The 23,732-nt window shown below is 36.5% G+C and overlaps 3 protein-coding genes across 5 annotated transcripts in view; 1 reads left to right on the plus strand and 2 right to left on the minus strand.

Moving 5' to 3' along the window:
• On the plus strand, nt 1–22,991 carry LOC138130785 (dual specificity protein phosphatase 21). 3 transcript variants are annotated; one of them, XM_069047432.1, is made up of 4 exons: nt 1–54; nt 246–445; nt 9,216–9,477; nt 13,162–13,896. In XM_069047432.1, exons 3-4 carry the CDS (start codon nt 9,232–9,234, stop codon nt 13,489–13,491), a joined length of 576 nt encoding a protein of 191 aa, XP_068903533.1. In that variant the 5' UTR covers nt 1–54; nt 246–445; nt 9,216–9,231; the 3' UTR covers nt 13,492–13,896. The 3 variants fall into 3 exon arrangements, with proteins under 3 accessions (XP_068903533.1, XP_068903532.1, XP_068903531.1); XM_069047431.1 differs by lacking the exons at nt 1–54; nt 246–445; nt 13,162–13,896 and adding exons at nt 6,527–7,350; nt 22,299–22,991; XM_069047430.1 differs by lacking the exons at nt 1–54; nt 246–445 and adding an exon at nt 6,971–7,350.
• The window catches only part of LOC138130784 (vesicular glutamate transporter 1-like), an 18,020-nt gene continuing 8,494 nt past the window's right edge, over nt 14,207–23,732 (minus strand). The window contains exon 6 of the mRNA XM_069047428.1: nt 14,207–14,468. Coding sequence (XP_068903529.1) covers nt 14,277–14,468 — 192 coding nt within the window. The 3' untranslated portion in view covers nt 14,207–14,276. The remainder of the gene's footprint in view (nt 14,469–23,732) is intronic.
• LOC138130197 (vesicular glutamate transporter 3-like) lies at nt 14,506–17,245 on the minus strand. Its single transcript, XM_069046604.1, has 5 exons — nt 17,190–17,245; nt 15,743–15,914; nt 15,031–15,694; nt 14,705–14,981; nt 14,506–14,647 (listed from the first exon to the last, which is right to left on the minus strand). The coding sequence occupies exons 1-5, from the start codon at nt 17,243–17,245 to the stop codon at nt 14,506–14,508; spliced, it is 1,311 nt and encodes a 436-aa protein (XP_068902705.1).

Here is a 23,732-nt window from a genome sequence, read left to right on the forward strand (position 1 = left end):
AAAGCACAATAAGGCGCCAAATATTAGTACGTTTCGACTTGGCGTTCCACATAGGTGAGCTATTTTACCGCAGTTCTTAGAACCGCTGGTCCATCCGAGTATTTTTTCGGTGTTTATTTTTACAAATTGGAAAAACGGTGTAAGAATTGTTTTGAAAGTGTTTTAGAATGCGATGTGCGCAATAAAACTCACGTCATCATTTTTGGAACGTGTTCTATTTATTTGTTTACATTTTTTTTAAATAGATTTGACCTACTGTTTTACCCATCGGTTAGGTGACTTTTTGACATTAGTGATGACTAATTGGGACAATAATAGGTACAGGAAAGAAGACCAAGATAAACATTGTACGTCAAAAGTGCTACCTACAGGTGTCTTTTTAGATTTTCAAAATGGATCGTTGGTATTTTAGTGCTGTTGTGGAACAATAGAAATCTATTTATGTGTAAGTATAAACAATTGGACTGTTTGTTAGGTTTGCGCTAATGGCATAGCGTAGTACGTGTTTTCAGAATGGTTTGTTATAACGATTTGTATTTTGAAATTTATTGGTGTTTAAGAATTTTTAATCGGCAAGGTTTTTGAAAAATAAATCAAAATAAATCAACGCGAACTAAAACTGTAATCCTGATTTCAGTATACAGTACATTCTTTGAATTTATGTTGCTTATTTTTGGAAAAAATCCTCGCGAGCAGATCATTTTTTTACTCCACCCAGTGGGTAGAAATGATGAATAATTTTCAAAAAAGAATTGCATAAAAGAAATCAATTATCACAGGCCAACAAAACAAAACTTTTTAATCGTTGTTTTGATTTTGATAACTGATTTTGTATAATATTGGAGCTCTGATTACAAAAATACCATTCATTTTTGTGTATCACGTCAGGTTTTTTCACAATTAACAAAAAAATAATTAAGCAATTTATTTAGGAAAATAACATATTCAAAATCAAACAAAAATTTTTATTCCTTATGAGAATGGCATCTTTGACGCTTTGTGAGGAAACTTCTTTTAATTGTTTGTCTGCTGTATGTTTTTTTTTTGGTACATCGTGCTGTAACATCCAGCAAAAGTCTGCCATCAGTGATACGCTCCATATTCCTTGATATCACCAGCCCATTTCTTTTATATCTTGGTGAAAATGTTCCCCTTATTCCTCGCTAATAGCACCAAGATTTTTAGGAAAAACACTTAAGTGCGAAAATAAGAAATGCACTTTCAAACTCATATTACATCCCAAGATGTGAAAATTTTCCAACATGATTGTTACAATAATTTTGTAGTCTTCATCTTTGTGATTTCCAAGCAAATTTTTCTATGACGTTCTTAAATGCCTTTCAGGCATTCCTTTCAACAACATTCATAGAATATTACAGTATCGAAATTTTGAATTCATTCATTCATTCTAGGTGAACATTCCAATTTTAAGGAAAAACGAATTGTGAAAAAACTAGACGTGATAGCGCAAAACCAAAATCATTTTCGTAATCAGGGGGTCAAAATTGTTCAAAAACTGTCAATTTTATGCAAACAACGAAATCAGTGTAGACCTGTGTTATGATTTCTAGCAGCTTGATGAGAAACTTTTGTGGAAAATAGAAAATCACTCTCTAAATGAAGTCAACAAAACCAAAAGTTGTAGGAATTTGAGGAAAGGAAGACAAATTTAGTTATGTAGAATTAGAATATGAATTAAAAACAAAAAAAGATTGTTTAGGAAACTTTTCACATTGTGGTTTCGTAATTAAAACGGAGAAATTATAATATTCTTGACCAAAATTCTATGTAAAAGTCAAGGGTACCACTCTCATCTACGTCCAGTTTCTCTTCAATTTGACAAAACCTCTGAAAATGTCATACGCTTGAGTAAATTAAAGAATATCTAACGTTGATGTAGTTCCTGCTGCATTAATTTTTTCTGAGTGACATTCGAAGAGATTTTTATTTGTGATACAAATAGATTACTGTTTTTGGACTCGACGATTTTCAAAATTTAAGTTGAATTTTTTTTCTGTTTTCAACGAAAATCTTCAGAAATAAAACTGTCGCGGACAATATGATGAGTCAAATTTCTACAACAGGTGTAGATGCAACCAACAATACATGCCCCCCATAGTTTTTTTAATATGTGAATTATTCCACATAATGCTTTTGATTAAATTTGATAATGTAATGTCGGGCATATTGACTACATTGGATAAAATTAAAATACAGGGTTATCCACGAGTAATAACGGCCTTACAAGCATTGGAACGCAACCAGTTATACATTTTCATAGCCTTCGTGGATCATTTATAATATATTTGTTTAAAAGTTTCAGTTGTTTTTTTAATTTGACATCTAAATTAATGTACATTTTTTTGGTTAATTTTATTTAAACATAAATACATTTTAGGTTTCATAGACATCAAGTAACGACAGCTGGAAATTGTTTTAATAAAAGCAGTCTTGGATTCATTAAAAAATAAAAAGATCAATTGGTATATTATACTCGTTTGAGAAATATGTTTGTTTGGTTGCGTCGGGACGTTGTTAGGACCATTATAACTCGTGAATCATCCTGTATTTATCAATATAATAATACGAATTTCAACAGTTTTTTAATTCGTATTTGGTTAAAAATTCAAATTTGATAGGCGAAGCAAATAATCGCTGTAAAACAGGAAGGCACATTTATTTCGATGTCAGACTGAGGAAAATACCACTTCTTGCCTACTAATAAGTAGCAGAATAACATTATTTGCCGGATAAGACAAATATCATAAACTTAATTACATACTATACGAGAGAGAGAAAGCTACCTTAATCGAAGGAAAATTAAAAAAAAAATCATCTAAATTGTAAAATGTTCCCCGGCAAATCTCAGATAAAAACGGTAGACACGGATATCCCTAAGTTGTGAGAAAAATATAAAATAAAATCTCCTAATTATTTTTTCATAAATCTTCTTTTGTTTGCATCAAGATCACACATATGGCAATTACAAATATGAAAACAAAAATCGAAAACAGAAAACACGGTTATTCTCCGCGAAAATTTAATGTTATGCAACACAAAATACCCAAAGCTCAAATTGCTATACTAAGGACAACGTAACATTTTATCTGCCCCGCCCATTTCATTTTCTTAGTTACCAATCAAATAGGTTGTTAAGACGATCTGATTTACACAGTAAAAATTTCTGACATTCGAATTGTGTTAATGACATTTTATTTTTTAGAACCTAAAACAATAATTGTGGACTTGACAGCAAAATTCTAACCTTAACTTTTTTACGTGGCAAATGTGATGAAAAGTTGTACAGATTGAATCTGGCTTTGATTCTGATTGGTCAATTTTAGTGCGCAGAGCAGATAAAAAGTTATAACGGCAATACTATAGATGCCATGTTTAACGTTTTACAAATAAGGAATCACAGTAGTTTCATTTAAAAATCAAAATTACATTTGGTCCTCTATGTAAGGTTATAAGAAAAAATGTTGGAAGAAATCAAAGTTGGACAAAAACATTAGAAGTAGGTCTATTTGAGTATCTTTGCGAGTAAACATGTGTAGCTTGAACAGCATTTTTACGCCACTCACCAAAGATCAGAATCATATCTCTTTTTTCATCGTTCGAATGCATGATAAAATCGTGCAAAAACTGGCGTACGAATTTTTTTTATTATGTCAGACTCTAAAATGATTGACAATGATGCCATCGTGGATTATAAATTATGTAAAATTAAATCAAGGCGGTGTTTTAAACTGTATTTTGAGTTGCATAACATTAAATTTTCGCCGGAACTCTACGGTGAGTAACCCTGTATAAAATAAAAAATATATTTCAAAGGGCTAACTTGATCAATCTAATCTAATCAATTTCAATGTATTCAAAATTTGTTTTTTTATATTTTTTATCTTCAAGTTCCTTCTGATAAAAAGGGGTTAGAATTTGAAATAAGTAAATAAGGATAAAAAATAATGACCTGCGTTCATAAACTGGACATTTTTGAACATGAATTAGTTTAAGACGTAGTTTTGTTCATATTCGTAAGTTTAATTTTAGATTAGGTAGGTTAAGTAACAACAAACGTGTTCACAGCCAAGTCCAAACGTGCCAGTTTTTAAACACTAGTTTATTTACTAGTTTCACAATACATCCAATTTTTCTTATACATACAAGAAAATAAAAATGGGTAACTTCGTGATCTACAAGTTTTGAACATGCTTGATTTTGCTGCTTACTACAAAGTTGTTCCGTTAATGCATGTAAATTTCATGATCATCCAAATCTAATCGTACCTAAGAGTTATTCACAGTCCACTGTATTTAAAAACCCAAAAAACCCAAATCAAGAGGTTTGAAATAAAATTTCTATTTTTTTTCCTGAACATGTTTACTTCTAAAGCTTGTTTGACACGATGCTAAATTTTGTAGAAAATTTGTTAGAAAATGAGAGAGACCCTCGATCAGGACCAATGAACGATCAGGATCATAGTCTGTCTTTCTCAGATCCTGTTCATTCATTCGATCAGGATCTGAGAAAGACAGACTATGATCCTGATCGTTCATTGGTCCTCTCTCATTTTCTAACAAATTTTCTACAAAATTTAGCATCGTGTCATACAGCCTTAATAATATTTCGTGCACCCAGAACCCAGAAAATCATTTTGATTTTCACAACTTTGCATTCGTTTCTAATTAGGAGTTCGTGCCCTCCAGTTTTACTAACTTTAAATTTGAATTTTCAAAAGGTTAAAATATCGGGTGTTCATTTAATATTCTGGTAGCATTACCTATGGAAATTAGAGTAGAACTGTCAATTTTGACATTTGCGTTCAGACAAGTTTACTGTTTGCTGCTGTTCACGTTAGAGCAGAAAACGTTTTTGATTGAAAGTTATTTTCGCAATGGTTTGAAAGTGAATGGCTAATGGATCTACTCCGTACAAAACTGCTTAGAAGAGTTTATCGCCGAATTTCCCAATGTTATTGTTGACGGAAAACCTTCGAAGATAACCTGAGCCGGTGTGTAAAGTTGTTTCGTGAAACTGGAGGCGTTTACCGAAGAAAAACCACAGGTCAGCCGCTGAAACGCACTGCTGCAGTTAGTGTAGTTGTTGAAACTGCAAAAGAAATAATGCAAAATGCTCCCCACACTTCAGTGCGTCAGTTATTGCAACGCAACAGACTGAAGCTTATGTAGGAAAGCAGGAACGTGCCACAAATTGTTACGAAAAGAAGAAGGTAGACATTTCCAGCACCTCATTTAATAAATTGATTAATTTGTGCGTGAATTGTAATTGTGTTACTTTTTTTTATCATAATTCGTGTCATGCTGTCATTTTTTAGTGAGGTTATGTCGTATTTTAACGCTGCGACATCCGTTTTTCAAAATAAAAGATTTCCATAGGTGATGCTACCAGAATATTAAATGAACACCCTTTATTAATGTCCATTTTTGGCAGTAGTTTTTAAAAAGCTTTTGTTCAAATCAAGCAGCCTACCTTATTCATAAGAGAATGCTTGTGGAACTAACAATTACAAATTTAATTCAGCTTTGACAAGTACCACGTGTGATTCTCTTTAAGTAGCATACTTTTAAAAATTATTCACAACGTATGTATTTATATTGAAGTTTGAGACAGACCTATGGAAAGGTGATGCTACCAGAATATTAAATGAACACCCTTTACATGTTTCTTAGCGCGCATCTGTTTTATTAATATCTTCGTCGGTTTGCTCTAAGTACCTACTTAAAATTCCACAATTCTAAAATTTTCAATTTGGATGATAACCACTAATAATAATGATAATGATCAAACATTTTTTATATACAATGCTGTACTAAACTCCAATAATTATACTAAAGACGCAAAATACATGCAAGTTGCTTTAGGTATAAACTATCAGTGGGACTTAAATTAGATTAAGATTACAATGATTGTTTCAGCGACCCAAAAACTTAAAACAAAATTTAAGTTTTGTCTGTTAATCGAAACATTTTAACAGAAATTCAAAAAAATGCAATTAATATGTTCTTGTTATAGTGTTTGATTTTTTTTAATATCGAGCAAGAGGAAGTGCAAGAGCTGTTACGCTGGATTTATCCTGGTATGGGGAGATGAATTTTAGGATAATTCTTCTTAGGGTCAGTTTTTATAATATGTACATTATAATTGTATAAAAAATCAATTTACCCGGTCTGAATGCCGTGTCACTGGGTCCGGGGTGGGTTAAAACATAATAATGTAATACAAAATAACATATGAAAGCTTCACTACAGTGAAAGCACTATCATCATTCGATCAGTGAAGTTAAGCAATGTCGAGTGTGACACGTGTTTGGATGGGTGGTCGCCGGAGGAAACCCATTCCGTTTTAACCCCAATACTTCATTGCTTCATCAGTTGATGTCAGTATTGTTTAAGCGTCTTTATTAATATTTTTCAATGAAGATGCAACTTTTCAATGATTCAGTCAGGAATTTCGTTTGTCTCGCGGCATCTTTTTATTTTTAATTAAAACAAACGATTTTTGTGATGACACGGTTGTCCTAGAGTGAACACTAATATTTACGTTATAAGAAAAATTTCATTAAACTTCGACCAGCTGAATCAACAAGCTGAAAAATTTCCCGATGGCAAGTTCAGCGAAAGCTATTATTTTTGGAGAGATACCTGTAGGATAATTTCAGCATGGTCGAACCACCTGGCCAAGAAACTAGCAAAAATCCGCCATGCGCCTATGACGAGTACTTATTTATTTAAGTGAGCTGAAGCGAAAATAAAAAGTTTCAAGTTCGCACGGAGCCCCTGGAGATCACCTGAAAACCTACTCATCCCCGGTGACTGATCCACACCCATTCATCAATCTATTATAGTAGTCAAAAACAACAGTTTTTCACTTATGAATGAACCGATCCCCGTTTCCTACATGCTAAATATAGTCGCTTTATAATAACTCTGGAAGGAGCATGAGGTTTAACATACTTGTGCGTCGTCGACGTCGCCGTCGTCGTTTCGGGCCGGCTGAAAATATAAGGATGGAATGTAGTGTTTACACAAATATTTGGCGATGGAATGTCGCTTTTCAGGCGCGCATGTCCGCTTTATTTTGATTCGGTTTAAAACCTCAGGTAATCGCGGGATTCTATGACTCAGTTTGTTTGGCAGCGTTTCACTGGCTTGTTTCGAATAGAACACTTTCACTGAAAAATATTCAAAAGCGCCGCTCTTTATCGATAAAGTGCCACCTTTGCCGAGGAATGGAAATCGAGGAGTTGATCGAGAATCCGGCGTCCTTTCAGGACTTTAAGGACAACGCGGTCCAGGAAATCTTCAAGGAGTGCGTCAATGTTGACATCAAGTAAGTCGACAAGTTTTCCAATTAAAACGTGAAAATTATTTCTTCAATTCTTATGCAATGCGGAGTGAACAAGATTTTCTAGAATTTAAATAAACTGTGGTCCACACACCGAGTGTCTACTTATTTTGAAAAATGTGGTGGCAACTGGGCGTTCGTGGCTCTTTTTTTTAACTATTACTTCACTTTTTTATTTTCCACAGACACAATAAACAATTAGATACATTGAAATTTGTCTTTGATGCACAAAATAAGAAAAAAACGACTGAAAACTCAATATTTTCAATTTAAATCAACTGTAGCACGTGTTGGAATTCTATCAAAATTTTTTTGTGTCTGGCATCCATTTTCAGCCAAGATTGGATACTAAATGTTGTTTTCAAAGAGCAAACTATGTTTCTGAAAATAGCATTTTTCAGATTTAAATATGTTCAAGAAAAATTCTTGACGCACAAACAAGACGCTTTTTTCTTTCCAAATTTGGCGTTTGCTCAAAACAGATTCCATAAAATCTTGTGGATTTGGTGATTGTTTTGTATATTCTATTTTTAACAGAGCTACTACAATGCATCTATCCGGAAATATCTTATCTAGATATGTTCTTCCTGATGTAGAATAATGTGGCACTATTTTGCAGAAAGCCTGATTAATTCGATGTAATTTTCTTTTAGTGAGAAAACAAAACGTTTCTGAAGATTTATTTAAATATATTTTTTTGTATTATGTGTTCCAAAAAGTACGAATTAAACTGTTTTGATATAATAATGTATATTTGAAGACCAAATTTCATAGATAAATATTTTTTACTCTAGTAATAAATGAGATTTATTAATAGTATATTAAGTATCAAGAACGGTAAGGACATTTTACCGATCAAAGACAATTGTTTGGAGAAAGAGGGCAGCGACCACTCCAATTATTGTTCGATTCGGTATATAAATAATTTTTGAAGATAAAAACAGTAAATCATTTAAATTTAATTTTGTTATTAAAAAAATGGAACAATCACCGTTACTGAACATTTATCAAATTTATTTTCTTTTTTTTTCTATTTTTACTTTTTATTATCAATAGAAATACGAAAATAATTGCCTGAGTAATTTTGAAAAGCTTAAAGCTAATTGGATTTCTTTTCTGATTTTAACGTAGTCTACCTTTTTTTAAATAATTTGTTTCTCGTTGTGAATACCTCGTAAAATTCTGTTCTTTCCAATGAATATCTACGGAATTTTTATTTTGTAAAATCTTGAGCCAAATGTAAATTTTAATTGATATTAAGCTAAAAAGAATCTGACGTGGGTGAACATACACAATAAAACTTTTCCGTCGTAAATGTACAGTAGCTATTAACACGCCATAACGCTACTTTAATTACTGAGGATTTATCTGAAAAGTCACTTTAAACGATGATCCAACTGCGAAACAATATTTATTAAGGTCGGTCACGGCCATTTCTTTACCACTCCTACTCCTGATAAATCTATCTCTATTTTAAAAATGTTGTGTGCAAACATCGTAAGTTGTAATTTTTATTGTGATGAGTCACGAATCGAAATAACTTAAGTCGTATTGTCCAAATGGTTGAAAAAAATTTTGCACGCACGAAAAACACTGTATCTTTTGCGAACGAAGAGGACAAAGACGCAAGAATATGGCACTAGATAAATTCCTCTAAAGGCATCTGAATAATTTGCCCTAGAAACCTTGCCAACATTTAAATTACTGCGAGTTTATTATGTTGATGAATCGTCGGTTTCATTAAATTATCCTGTAAATCTCTTCTAACTGCAGAAATAAACAAACCAATTCACGACGCTGAAAGTTGAAATATTTCATAACGATCGTTTGAATTTTACATTTTTTTCCAGTTCAAGATCACAGTCGATGATGGTGCTGCTGCCGGGGGCCATCTCGGAACTGACAGACAACTTGATCCTGTGTTCAGCGTCGTCTGTCAATAGCAATGTCCTTGATGCTTTGAATGTCGCTTGTGTGGTCAATGTGGCACCAGAACTTCCAGACACGCCGCTGCACAGGAGCGATATTGTCTACCACAAAATTCCAATCCTGGATTCGGGAAACTCCAGGATTTATCCTTGGTTCGACGAAACGGCCGACTTGATACAGAAAGTAAGTTTCTGGAGATTTTTCGTAACCAGCAGTGCTCAAAAATGAAAACAATTAAGCAAAGTACTGGTTTGAATTTCTTTTTACAATACCATCCAAGAGGAAGTAGACATTTCCATCCTCGCTCAGGAAAATACAATATTTTGTCTTTACTTCAAACATTGGAAACCCAGACAATCAACATAGTTTTTTTTTTAATATAAAATGCAACTTTGATAATGGTAAGCGTGCTTAATTTCTAAAAAAAAAACTCTCATTTCCTCCCTGTGAGTGATTAAATAGGTACTTTACGTTGTCCCCTTTTTTATACAAATGACTATTTGTTTATTTTTAGCATTTAATTATTTTCATATAATTTTGCTAAGAGATGCGGATGTATGTACTACAAGCTTGTATGGTTCATTAGTGACAAAATTCCTTAATTTTGATAAATGGATTTTTTTCTAAATGCTACGTCTGTCTCAAAAAAGTAACGAATCATTGACGGTGATATTTATAGAGCGAGGCTAAAAACCTGAGCTGCTATAATATGTTATACCGCGCCAATGCCACCATTCAGATATTTTAATTGGCATTCATTGTTACAGTTATAAAAACTCTTCAGGAGAACATTTGTTACCATTTATACAATTATTAACCCGAAAGTGTTATTTTAAGTTAAGATATGCTTCCACCACCTGTTTCCAAATTTAAAAATCTTTGCCAAACTGAAATAGTGACAAATTGAATAAGAATTACTGAGCAGCATTTGACAAATTCTCATTTTTTCTGCATTAAGTATATAAAAAATGCAACAAAAAATAGGGCTATAAATTACTATTTCATAAAATCTAATATCATTTTTTAATATTTATTTACATTAGAGTACGGTAGGGGTATTTTTCACGCGAAAATTAGGCTTCAGGCACGAGGCGACGCCGAGTAATTAATAAAGTATTAAAGTGCAAATGTATAACCTAATGAAAAAATGTTGATTTGAACTTGAATAATATTTAAAAGTGTTAGAATTATGATATTTTGTTTGTTTACTACAAATTGTTAACGCATTCACTTACTCCGCCTGACAACAAACAAATGTACTCGTACAATGTACATTTGCCTAATAAAAAAATAGTGAAACTCAAAACTATCAAACAACAGATTTTGTTTCGCATCAACCCGAATTACAATAAAACTTTTTGGATTATTTTTATCTTCCGTTAAAATTTATGTCTATCTTCACGTTTTAACAGTTATTGTTATCAACACACGTTGTTTCAACAATAGAATGAGCAACAAACACATTTTTCAAGGCCGGTATGACAGATAGCGGAAAAGTAAAGGAAAAAATAAACACCTCTACACGTGTTCGCTCGACTAATAAAAAAATGTATGTAATTGTTACTGGAAACTCTACAAAAATTCACATTTGTGACATCAATTTTCTTTCTGGCTTTATTATTCCAACTAAAAAAAAATTTGACGAAATTTTTATTTTGTAATAGACGAGAGCGGGAGATGATTTCCGCAGTTTTCTTACTTTGATCACTTCATCTTGTGTGGGCTAAACAGCAATAAATGTCAAAAAAAGGTAAAAATAGAAATAGTTTGGCTCTTGTATTGTTGTGATGAACTTGACCGTTTTCGAACATCTGATACGGAGTTATCATTCGGTAATACCTCATTAAGAATTTTTTGCAAATATATAAATTTTTCGAAAATATCGTAGACTTCAAATTATTGTTTTACTTTAGGCAAAAAAAAAATAGTGATTAACCTTGTCTCGATAAAATTGTTCCAAAATATTGGCCACTATGTCAAATAAAAAAAATAGTATGAAAAACGATAGTAAAATATTATGTAGTTATTTATTACACAAGACGATAAAATTCTCTTTTATTTCCGAGAGCTAATTACGCTCGAGAAGATAATTAAATTTTATCGTCGTGTATAATATTCAATTTTTTCTATAGCATTTGTATTTTATTAATATGTAAAACATTTTTTTTTAAATCATTTTCATTACTAATCGTCCCAGGTTTTAAAATCTCGTGAGTATGAGCGTTGTTAGGGTAATTAACAAAATTACTTTATCTACCCTTGCTGTTAAAGTAGCACTTTATCTACCCTTGCGGTTAAAATGCTACTTGACCTTTTGATTTGAATAAATTAAAGCACACTTTAACATCTGCAATAGAATAGTCTCAACTCCCTTTGTATTTCACTTAGTGTTCTTTATTGTTACTACGAACGCCCTCATACGTAGTCAATCAGGTTTAAACCTGGTCCACGAGTTGGCCACTTTGTGTTTAAAAGTAAAATTACTGAAGATGTAACTATTTAGGAAACATATCACTTAGAAATAAGTAATGAAATCCACAATAAGGAGGATACGAGAAAATAACATTATTTTGTATCATTTGTCAAAATTCGCAATAAATAAAAGTATTGATGAAGATGAAGCAAAGTACCTATTTAGATTTCCTCTAGTGGTTACTAAGAAGGTTTTTGCAGTTTTTAAAATTTTCTGATACAATTTGGTTTTTGGAAAATCAAGAAATATTTTGGAGACTGGTAGCTTCCAAATGTAAGCAACGTTAAATCAAAAAAATGCAGATGAATAATAATTAAAAACGAAATTTATATTAATAACATAATTACATAACATTTTTGTTTTATAATACAAAAATTTCCGATAATATTGCGGAATCTGGAAAAGTGCCCCGAATGCTTGCAGCGTTTCCACGTTGAATGGCAAGGGAAAAGGAATTTCTTTGATTTTGAATCGCCTGATTCCGCGATAAGTCGGTTTCCGATGACATTAATGAAATCGATGGCTTCTTTGCACCAAGGGCCTAAGGTTTCAAATGCTAAACCTTTAAACACGTAGTTTGACGAAATGATTAACACAATAATTAACACAATTCTTGTCTTGTATTGTAGATTTTTTTTTTGTGAAAGAAAAATGGTAATTGGGACCTTATCAAAGTGGGGCACACATTGTGCAAGCAATTTCCAAATTTTTGGATTTTATTTTAAGAACCCATGTTTTACATCAAACAATCGTCAAAATACCAGGGCACCATTGACAGGCCTGAAATTCGTGTTTATGCAACATCAAAGAAATTTCTCGCTACAGAAACAAAAATGCTTGCCAACTCGTTAACTTTTCCATTATTAATTTTAAGTGCATATTTGTTTTGATGTGTGCAAGTTGTAGGCCTCACATGATCCCCGTGTCGCTGCAACTGTAAAAATAGTCCATAAGCACACCTAACGTGATTCATATCGTTCAGTTTCTATTTCCGGACCTCGAAGGAATTTTCAAAAACCGTCTCGCATTCCGAGTCAGCCGACACAAAAATCCCAAATCTTTGATTGATCACGGCATAAACATCGTGGCGCTTAAATTAAAAATTTCCTGTATCGTAAAGCATTTTCGAAAAGTTAATCCAGGAGCGGCTCCAGGAACTGACACTGATTTAATAGCGAACTGGCACGGTTCCTGAGACCTGCACGAGGCTACCCCGGCAAGCAATTTATCTTTTGTCAAACGACCGGATGACTAAGTGAACGCTTGTTACAAATTGTATATTTTAAGGGGCCTTGTTAAACGTCAGCTTTTACTACAAACAAATATTAATATTTTGACGACTAATGCACGGCCAAAAATACAGATCTTTTTAATAAGCTCTATTTTGGCTTCAGGTTGCCAACTCTGGAGGAAAGATTTTGGTCTACTGCGTCGCAGGAGTCAGCAGATCCGCTAGCATCTGCTTGGCCTACTTGATGAAGCATCAAGGACTGACTCTCCTAGACGCTTACAACTACGTTAAATTAAGAAGGTCAAAAATCAAGCCGAACTGTGGATTTTTCAAGCAACTCATCGAGTACGAGAAGAAACTCTTCGGATCGAATACTGTCAGGATGATTTTCAACGAACTGGTCCAGATGGAAATACCGGACGTTTACGACTGTGATTACCAATTTGTCAGTCACTTCAACAAGAAGAAGAGGAACCAGACTGGAAGATACTGACTCGATTGAGTGCCATCTGGCCAAATATTCCAAAATGCATTTTACGAAGAAATGTGTCGAAAACAGACATCATATTGATGTCCCATTCTTGTGGAATTTTGAATATATTTTTTAATTTTTCTAATGCAGCAGTGTGGATGTGTGAGAGAGTCGAAATAAAATGCTCATTGAAGACCAAGTGCAAATCAGTTAAAGACATTTTGTTCGATGGTAGCATTTGTTAGTTTAGCGCTCATTTGCACGTTGTCTGTTGTCGACGGCTTTGAAGACAATTTGGAAGAGAAAGAATTTGAGTTTTTTCTTTTTCGATCAAGACATTGGTAATGAGTAAGGGACCAAATTTACTTATGTGTTTTGTGGATGTAGATAGTCTCTTTATCTGAATAAAGAAGTATACTTGTAAAACCTCTCTGTTTAGTCCTTTGGCGTAAAATACATTTGCTGAAGTCAAAGCTGCTGACTACATTTAGATCTTTATGTTTACATTTTGAGTAAGGAAAAAGTTACAAAAATATGAATAATAATCATTTAAACAAAAAGTTGAATTCGTCGTGCCGTGTGAGCAGTAGCCGAATTTTGTTACAAACAACCATTTGTTAGTTCCACAAAAGTATGACTTTCATAACTAGTTGTACAAATGTATTTACAGGTGGTATATAAAGAGTACTTAGTAAAAATTAATTTTTGAAAAAAAGTTATATATTCTCATCATTACAATAATTAAATCTGTTTATTGATTTTCTGATTCATACGAAATTATGTCATTATAATAAAAATAAATGAATCTACACATTAGGTTCGTAAGATCTATTTTCATGACTTGTTGGTACCGGTTCATCTGATGAAATATCCTTTTTGGGTTCACATCCAACAGCCCAAAATTGTACCTCCCCGGATGCAAATATTCCATATACAACTGCACCAAATAAGAATATACCGCTGGCTATACAAAAAACGATCCGCCACTCTTCAGCTGTCTGCAACAAGTAACAAACGAATTAAAAAAAATCTATCTTAAGCCACTGTACAATTTACCGGCGTAGTCACAATATATCCGGTGAGTATAGGACTAAACATCCCCGCCAAAGTGGCTACAGTGTTACTAACACCCATAATAACGCTAGCATGTTGGGGTGCTATATCCAAATAGTTAACTCTGAAAGTATTCGGAAAATTTTCATTAAAACTTAACGGTTAGTGGTTGGATTTATACCCAAACCCAGACCACGAACATCCTCCTAGTCCTACAGCTAAGACTAGGTAAATGATTGTTCCAACAGTGGAGGTGGAGAACGCTGCCGATAGCATAAAGGCAGCATGGACTACAGAGGCACCACAAGTGAACATTTTTCTGACATTAGTTGTTGTAAAATGTTTTTTCTCTCGGAGCCAATCTGCTACGTGACGCGAAAATTGGATCATAATGGCCATTGCCAAATATGGTAAACCTGAGAGAAAACCTGTTTTGCCCAAATCAAAGTTAAGCAAATCTGCAAAAAAGAATTGCGGGAAAAGAGTAAAAATTAAATTTAATTGAACCTTTCATAAATTTGGGAAGTTGCGTCAGGAGTGTGTAGAATCCCCAGTTTTCCGCAAAATGTGCTACTACAATTGCCAACACCGGCAAAGAGGTAAAAATCTCTTTCCAAGGATTCGTTATGTTTCTTTTAGCGTCAACATTTCCCAAACATTTTTGAATATATTCGAGTTCTTCTTTTGAGATTCTTGAATCATCTGCTGGAGATTCGGCCACAAGAATCCACCAAATCACAAACCAGATCAAACCCAAAACCCCAAAAAAATAAAAAATACTGGGCCATCCGAGCGTTGTTACTAGATAAGCACTAGCTGGCATCGACACGACTGTCCCTACATAACCTCCAGAGAAAGCCAAAGTTGCCAACTTCGTTCTTTCAAATGGAGGCGCCCATCTTGACCACACTGCGTGAATACAAGGATACGTCACACCCTCAAAAACTCCTTCCATTATTCGAACTGTCATCAAGAGATACACGTTTGTTTTGGCACACCACGGTGTTATCAGTGTTAACAGAGCTGGGACTCCAATTCCAATTCCAAACATTTTCTTTCCTCCGATTTTAGCCGACAGCCAACCCCCGAAGAGTTGAGTCGTAATGTATCCGTAAAAAAAGGAGCTGAGTATGTAGCCTTGGATTTTGGAATTCCAGTCAAATTCAGGCCCCTAAACCACGTTTTAGTGTTTAAAAACTATCAAGTTGTCAAAACTCACATAAACAACAGTGTCGCCATCTAATACAACTGTTTTATTTTCTGTCATGGCTACAATGGCAATGCTGAGATTTGCTCGAAGAGCATGGATATTGAAGAAACCAAAGAATGCTATAGTGGCAACGACATATCTTCGTTTTTTCCAAAACATCCATTTTGGATAAGTTTTACCACTAAAGTGAAGAAAAAATAAATTGTGATGAAGAAAATAAGTTTTCTTTTATTGTTATTTTTATAATTAAATATGTGTACTTTTGTAGCTTGTCATGTGAAATTTAAGCCATGTTAATTAAAATGAGGATACAGTTTCATCAATAGAATTTTTGAAGGAAGCATAAAATCGCCGAACTTGCATATTTCGTATTTAAAAATCAATCCAATGATTATTATTATTCACAAGTGGTCCACGAGTGATAATGAGCCCAACGGAATTGAAAATGCAACCTACACTACATTTCCGAAAAAAGCTGGCCACCGAAATTAAAATAGGCGGCTTTTTTTGAAAATGTATTGTGGGTTGAATTTTTAATTCGGTCGTACTCATTATCACTCGTGGACCACCCTGTATAACACGTTTTTAATTAGGAATACATTTTTTTAAACATAAATTCCTGAGATTCTGAAATTATCCCGGTATCCGATTTGGGCCGGGTCTTCCTAACTATTAGAAAACTTATGTAACTTATGTAACTTTAGGTACCGTATAATTTTTCTGATTTCTTTAATACCCGTTTGCACCGTCGTGTTAAGCAATGCTTAAGTATTGGAATCACATTTTTATCCAATATTTAAGCACTGCGGTGCAAACCGTCATAAATGAAGTCCATGTAATCATAATGAAATAAGAGAAAAAAAAAAAAATAACTTTTCATCATTTTTTATTCAAATTACACCTGGTTCCCAAAAAATAAATTCTTGGATTAGTAGTCAATCATCATTTTAAAATATTACTCTACTGATAGGAAAGGTCATGCGCGAAGTAAATATTGTAGTTTCAATTTGGTTGTAGGTCGTAAAATTTTATTGGATATTATGAGCGATTAACGGGCACAATGGTTAGGTTTGAAAAGGTTGAGAAGCAGCGCGTGCCGTTTGCCGTACAATGCAAATATACCAAATGTACAATACAACCCTGCTTAAAATATTACCTGCTAGTGGTAAACTAGGATTTATAAGCCCCGTAAAATGTTTAACTTAAAGTAAAAATTTTACGACCTACAACCAAATTGAAACTACAGTATTGTCTTAGTTTGTTCCTCTTTAAGTAGGTAATAGATTAACAGAACTGAAACAAGCAATTTACGTTTTTGAAAAATATAATTTTTAGTTTCGACGTGTTGTTGGAAGTACCCATCACATTTTTACAGAAAATTTTGGTTTGTTACTATGCCAAATATGTAGTAATAAATATTCTCTCTGTATATATGAGTAAAATTTGAAAAACCTACCTGGCTTTACTCGTTGATGCATTTTGGAAAATTGTGTTTTCCGGTATTTGAGCCATGTTCACGTTTACTGCACCTCACTTTAACTGGAAACTTCTAAAGTCCATGAAAAAATCTTCTTAAACGCTTTTTCTATTTTTATATAAGTATAGTTGTGACGAACGGCAGTAGCTGCACAAATGACAAGTTAATAAAAAAATAATAAGTAAAACATTTCTACTTGTGCACGATCTAAAACTTAAGTTGGTATGTTTGACTATTTACCGCGACTCCTGCAAATGTTTTAGTAAAAAATGTTTATTAATGTTAGGAAAAAAGATTAAACCTAGGTAGATAGCACTTTTGTGTTGGTTGTAACGATTATCATTATCTTGAACCTCACCGTAATGAATACTTACCTAACATAACAGTAACGTTAGTTATACAGACTGATTCGCATAACTTTCCGACCCTAACGAAAGTTAAATGCAGCCAGTAATACGTTATTCAGTGATAACTTGATACCTTTATTTACTATGAAATCTGGACACTCCTGGCATTATTGACAATCACTTGACAATTCTTTTTTGTACAATTCTGAAATTTTGTTAATTAAAATGTGCTCCAATGACGAAAGGATCGATATGATATTGATCAGAATCAAGAAAAAAAATAGGGGGAGAGCCCAGCCGCAGGCGTTCCCACCATCACCATCAGCTGCGCGCCATCGGAGCGATCTCCTATTTGAGCCGCATCATCCCCAGCAAGCCTATAAAAGAAATGTACCCAGCGAGGACTGGCAGGAGAAGATTTAATTCTCACAAGAGTCTCAAAACAAAACAATACCAACAACCTTTGTTTACTGTATTTACCAAATTCCCAAATAAACATTTATGTGACAAACAACCGCCACATAAAAGTGGCGCCCAACGTGGGGCCCGCCACATAAAAGTAACGCTCCAACGTGGGGCACGTCACATAAAAGTGACACCCAACTCCGGACCAAAAATCCACGACCCACCAACAGAGTTTAAGCACTGAAAGGCACTGAAGACGGTCCACCCGGTCTTACTCTACCAATCCCAAGATACCCACCGGAAAGTCCGGAAATCTGACGACAGCTAAGCACTGAAAGGCACTGCTCGCGGTCCACACGATCTTAGGCTAACGCCATCATTCCCCATCAATAGCCCGTCCCTTTGTAAGGTCGCAGTCCCCGATTGAAGAACGCCATGCAGGACGCAGCCGACGTTCTGATGGATTACGAGGTGGAATCTAGTTCCGGGTACGACAGCCCGATAAGAATCCACCTAGCCATTTTGCACCTTCGCCCTGTGGAAGGGGCCTCGTTCCCAGAGATCGAAAAAGAACGACTCAACACCCTGTTGGACCAGCACGTCGAGTTATTTGCGAAAACGGGACCTCCAATCCCCTTCGCAGAGCACCGAATCGATACTGGTGACAGCACTCCGATCGCGTCTCCCCCGTATGGACTCACTCCGGGTAAGAGACAAATTCTCCACACAGAAATCGACGCCATGTTGGAAGCCGGTATTGTCGAGGAGTGTGAAAGCGCATGGGCCTCACCAGCTGTCCTCGTGCCCAAACCGGACGGATCCACCCGAGTATGCGTAGACTACGGACGGCTCAATGCAGTCACGAAGCCTGACATGTATCCCTTGTCCCGAATGGATGACCTGCTCAATGCCATCGGTCCCATAGGTTGTATCAGTACTCTCGATCTCCAAGCTGGGTATTGGCAGATTCAAATACGACCCGAAGATCGAGACAAGACAGCGCTGGTCTGCCCTTTTGGATTGTACCGATCCCTACGTATGCCTTTCGGATTACGGAACGCGCCCGCCTCATTTCAACGGTTGATCGACCGATTCAAGACCGGACTACCCGACGTGATCCTACTGGCCTACTTAGATGACCTCATCGTGTTCTCCCCGAATCCGAGCAAGCACCTCGAAGACCTACACTCTGTTCTAGCGCAGATGCGCAAGTTCCAATTACGAATGAACCGCGCCAAATGCGCATTCGGGTGCACAGAAGTCAAGTCCCTTGGACATCGGATCACCCCTAACGGAATTGCCGTCAACCCCGACAAGGTGCTGGCTGTAACCCAGATGCCGGCCCCAAGGAATCCTAAGGAGCTCCAATCCTTTCTTCAGACTTGCTCCTGGTTCCGACGATTCCTCGAGCGTTTCGCCACCACCTCCCGACCACTAAGCACACTGTTAAAGAAGGACCAGTCTTGGACCTGGGGCCCCGCTCAACAAGAAGCCTTCCAAACGTTAAAGAAGCAACTCACAAGTACCCTTGTCCTCCGGATCTTACCCAGCCATTTATCTTATGTACCGATACTAGCGCCAACGCTCTTGGCGCAGCCTTACTCCAGGAGGAGGCGTCCGAAGAGCGCCCCATCGAGTACGCTAGTCGTCTTCTCACCAAAAGAGAAGCATTGGCCATTGTATGGGGAATCAATAAATTCCGAGGTTACATCGAAGAGACCAGCGTTGTCGTCATCACCGACCACCAGCCATTACGTTGGTTAATGACTCTGAAATCACCCACGGGCCGCCTCGCACGATGGGCTTTTCAGTTACAGCCCTACAATCTTTCTATAGAGTATACCCCAGGGCGTGCCAACGCATTGGCCGACATGCTATCCTGCCCTGCCATGCCAGAAGAGAATGTCGAATTATCCAGCGCCCTCCGTTCTCTCGAGATCGAGTTACTCTGTAGAAACGAGCTGGAAATCCGCACCGAGTAATTAAAAGACCCCGATCTGAAGAAGATCATAGATGTGTTGTATCGCTACTCCCAAGATAACGACGAAGAAGCCGCCCAACTTCTCGTTCTCGATCATGAGCGAACACGGGTCCTGAAACAATATCACGACTTGCCAACGGCCGGGCATTACGGCATAGAACGCGCGCTTCATCGTATCCAACAACGCTACTACTGGCCTGGGATGAAAAGATATATCGTCGACTACCTCAAAACTTGTCACAAATGTCAGCGATACAAACCCCACAATCTTAAACCCGCAGACCTGTTACAGACACCCGTTCTCCAACAACGGATGAAGGTCATCGCCATCGATTTGTTCGGACCACTGCTGCCTCCCGCCAGCACCGGTGAACGATGGATTCTCATAATTGAGGACTACGCCACCCGTTGGATCGATTTATTCACCCTTGTGGACGCTACCGCCGACCGCTGCGCCTGGACCTTCGTCAACGAGGTTTGCCTCCGCTACGGGATCCCCCGGAAACTAATCTCGGACAATGGCACCCAGTTTATAAGCGCCATTATGCAAACAATCTGCTTCTGTTTAGGGATCTCCCAAGCCTTTACTCCGGTCTATCATCCCGAGGCAAATCCAGTCGAATGCCGAAACCGGGATCTGAAGACCCAATTGGCCATTCAAATCAGAGACAAGCCCCACTCCGACTGGCCTCGACAACTATCAAGTACATATTCGATTTGCAATGAACACAGCCCGTTCCCAAAGCACCGGGAAGACCCCTGCCTTTCTATTATTCGGGAGCGAAATTCGTTCCATTGACGACGTCACCAACGACCTCCGCTGTGTGGTCTTGTCTGAAAATTTCGTTGCTGAAGCCACACCCCGACTTCTACAACTCCATGAAAGCTGGAAGGAAGCTCGAGAGACCCACGAAAAGGAACAAGATCGCCGTAAGCAGTACGCCGACTTCAAACGCCGGCCTACCACCCCGTTCCAACCCGGTGACCTCGTGTATGCCGAGCTCCATGCACTGAGCAAAGCAGCACGTGGATTCAGTAGCAAGATCGCCCCTCGCCGAGACGGCCCCTACATCGTTCTCCAGCAGAACGGCCCTACGAGCTATGACCTAGGCGCCCGAGACAAACCAGCAGAGCCACTTGGTACCTACCACGTCTCGCAACTCACCCCGTCCAGAATCTGAGGACGCCGCGTCCAAACCGATCCACCCCATCAAGAAGCACGGCACACCGCGAAAGAATCAGGTCCAATAATCGGGCCGATTCTGTTAGACCTGAGGGGAAGGATGTAGCATAAATCACGGATTTAGTACCAGACCGCCCCGTACTAACCCTTTCGGAGCGCTGCCGTCGCCAGCGAGAATCTAATCGCTGGACCCCTACCATCATCATCAGCTGCGCGCCGTCGGAGCGAGTCGCATCATCCCCAGCCAGGCTATAAAAGGAATGCACACAATGACAAATCAATCATTATTCATATGATGATCATACGATGAATTCGAACTCCCTCAAGAGTCTCACAACAAACCTTTGTTAACTTTGGTTTACCTTTATGTAAATAAACAATTTACACCACTAACACTGTTAGTGTCTTGTATTGTGGATTTTAATTATTTTTTTTGTGAAAGAAAAATGTTGATTGGGACTTAACCAAAGTGGGGCACACATTGTGCAAGCAATTTCCAAATTTTTGGATTTTATTTTAAGAACCCATGTTTTACATCAAACAATCGTCAAAATACCAGAGCACCATTGACAGGCCTGAAATTCGTGTTTATGCAACATCAAAGAAATTTCTCGCTACAGAAACAAAAATACTTGCCAACTCGTTAACTTTTCCATTATTAATTTTAAGTGCATATTTGTTTTGATGTGTGCAAGTTGTAGGCCTCACATGATCCCCGTGTCGCTGCAACTGTAAAAATAGTCCATAAGCACACCTAACGTGATTCATATCGTTCAGTTTCTATTTCCGGACCTCGAAGGAATTTTCAAAAACCGTCCGAATTCCGAGTCAGCCGACACAAAAATCTCAAATCTTTGATTGATCACGGCATAAACATCGTGGCGCTTAAATTAAAAATTTCCTGTATCGTAAAGCATTTTCGAAAAGTTAAGCCAGGACCGGCTCCAGGAACTGACACTGATTTAATAGCGAACTGGCACGGTTCCTGAGGCCTGTATGAGGCTACCCGGCAAGCAAACCACCGGATGACTAAGTGAACGCTTGTTACAAATTGTATGTTTTAAAGGGCCTTGTTAAACCTCAGCTTTTACTACAAACAAATATTAATATTTTGACGACTAATGCACGGCCAAAAATACAGATCTTTTTAATAAGCTCTATTTTGGCTTCAGGTTGCCAACTCTGGAGGAAAGACTTTGGTCTACTGCGTCGCAGGAGTTAGTAGATCCGCCATCATCTGCTTGGCCTACTTGATGAAATACCAAGGACTGACTCTCCTAGACGCTTACAACTACGTCAAATTAAGAAGGTCAAAAATCAAGCCGAATTGTGGATTTTTCAAGCAACTCATCGAGTACGAGAAGAAACTCTTCGGATTGAATACTGTCAGGATGATTTTCAACGAACTGGTCCAGATGGAAATACCGGACGTTTACAACTGTGATTACCAATTTGTCAGTGACTTCAACAATAAGAAGAGGAACCAGACTGGAAGATACTGACCCGATTGAGTGCCATATGGCCAAATATTCCAAAATGCATTTTACGAAGAAATGTGTCGAAAACTGACATCATATTGATGTCCCATTCTTGTGGAATTTTGAATATATTTTTTAATTTTTCTAATGCAGCAGTGTGGATGTGTGAGAGAGTCGAAATAAAACGCTCGTTGAAGATCAAGTGCAAATCAGTTAAAGACATTTTGTTCGATGGTAGCATTTGTTAGTTCAGCGGTCATTTGCACGTTGTCTGTTGTCGACGGCTTTGAAGACAGTTTGGAAGAGAAAGAATGCGAGTTTTTTCTTCTTCGATCAAGATATTGGTAATGAGTAAGGGACCAAATTTACTTATGTGTTTTGTGGATGTAAATAGTCTCTTTATCTGAATAAAGAAGTATACTCTTAAAACCCAATATCTCTGTTTAACTCTTTGGAGTAAAATACATTTGCTGAAGTCGAAGTTGCTGACACATTTAGATCTTTATAGTTTACATTTTGTGTAAGGAAAGTTACAAAAATATGAATAATAATCAACAAAAAGTTGAATTCGTCGTGTCGTGTGAACACTAGTCGAATCTATTTAAAAATGTTTAAAGAAAGAGTCAACGGTATCTTTGAGTATTTCATTAAAGAAAATAGGGCCAGTAATTCGGATTTTGGAGATTGCAATCCAAATTACCAATTTTAATTGGATGCAATGGTATTGTAATAATATTATTTTAATTTGTGAAAATTACTTGCTGACCAAATTTTATAATTTTGAGAAATAAAAGAAACCAGAAAAAAAATATATAACCAAGCCTCATCAAAAAAGTAATATCTTGCACTGTCCCTCCGTCACTCGGCGGCACGGCAATTTTGCCGGAGTACATACACTATTACGGATATTACTATGAAGTAATAGTGCAGTGCTTATCAACATAATTACCGGCGTCTCGCCTCCGCATTTTGACTTTGTTGTGTATTATGTTCTGTGTCAATGTTAAGGAATTTCCTCACGAAATAACATGAGTATAATAATATACCTTCTTGAATTTCAACTACCAATGTGTTCCCTAAATCCAGAATTTTTAAATTTTTAAAAAGAGATTGCGGAACTATTCTTGC

This window comes from Tenebrio molitor, chromosome 5 (genome assembly GCF_963966145.1).
Source record: "Tenebrio molitor chromosome 5, icTenMoli1.1, whole genome shotgun sequence".
NCBI classification, from domain to species: Eukaryota; Metazoa; Arthropoda; class Insecta; order Coleoptera; family Tenebrionidae; genus Tenebrio; species Tenebrio molitor.

What these genes read in the sequence shown, in the direction of transcription:
- LOC138130785 (XM_069047431.1), top strand. Translation starts at nt 7,250, where the DNA reads ATGGAAATCGAGGAGTTGATCGAGAATCCGGCGTCCTTTCAGGACTTT. An exon ending in TGCGTCAATGTTGACATCAA is followed by an intron (nt 7,351 to 9,215) that starts GTAAGTCGACAA and finishes ATTTTTTTCCAG; the next exon opens with TTCAAGATCACAGTCGATGA. An exon ending in CGGCCGACTTGATACAGAAA is followed by an intron (nt 9,478 to 22,298) that starts GTAAGTTTCTGG and finishes TTTTGGCTTCAG; the next exon opens with GTTGCCAACTCTGGAGGAAA.
- LOC138130197 (XM_069046604.1), bottom strand. Translation starts at nt 17,245, where the DNA reads ATGGCTCAAATACCGGAAAACACAATTTTCCAAAATGCATCAACGAGT. An exon ending in GCATCAACGAGTAAAGCCAG is followed by an intron (nt 15,915 to 17,189) that starts GTAGGTTTTTCA and finishes TCTTCACTTTAG; the next exon opens with TGGTAAAACTTATCCAAAAT. An exon ending in TGTTCGTGGTCTGGGTTTGG is followed by an intron (nt 14,648 to 14,704) that starts GTATAAATCCAA and finishes GAATACTTTCAG; the next exon opens with AGTTAACTATTTGGATATAG.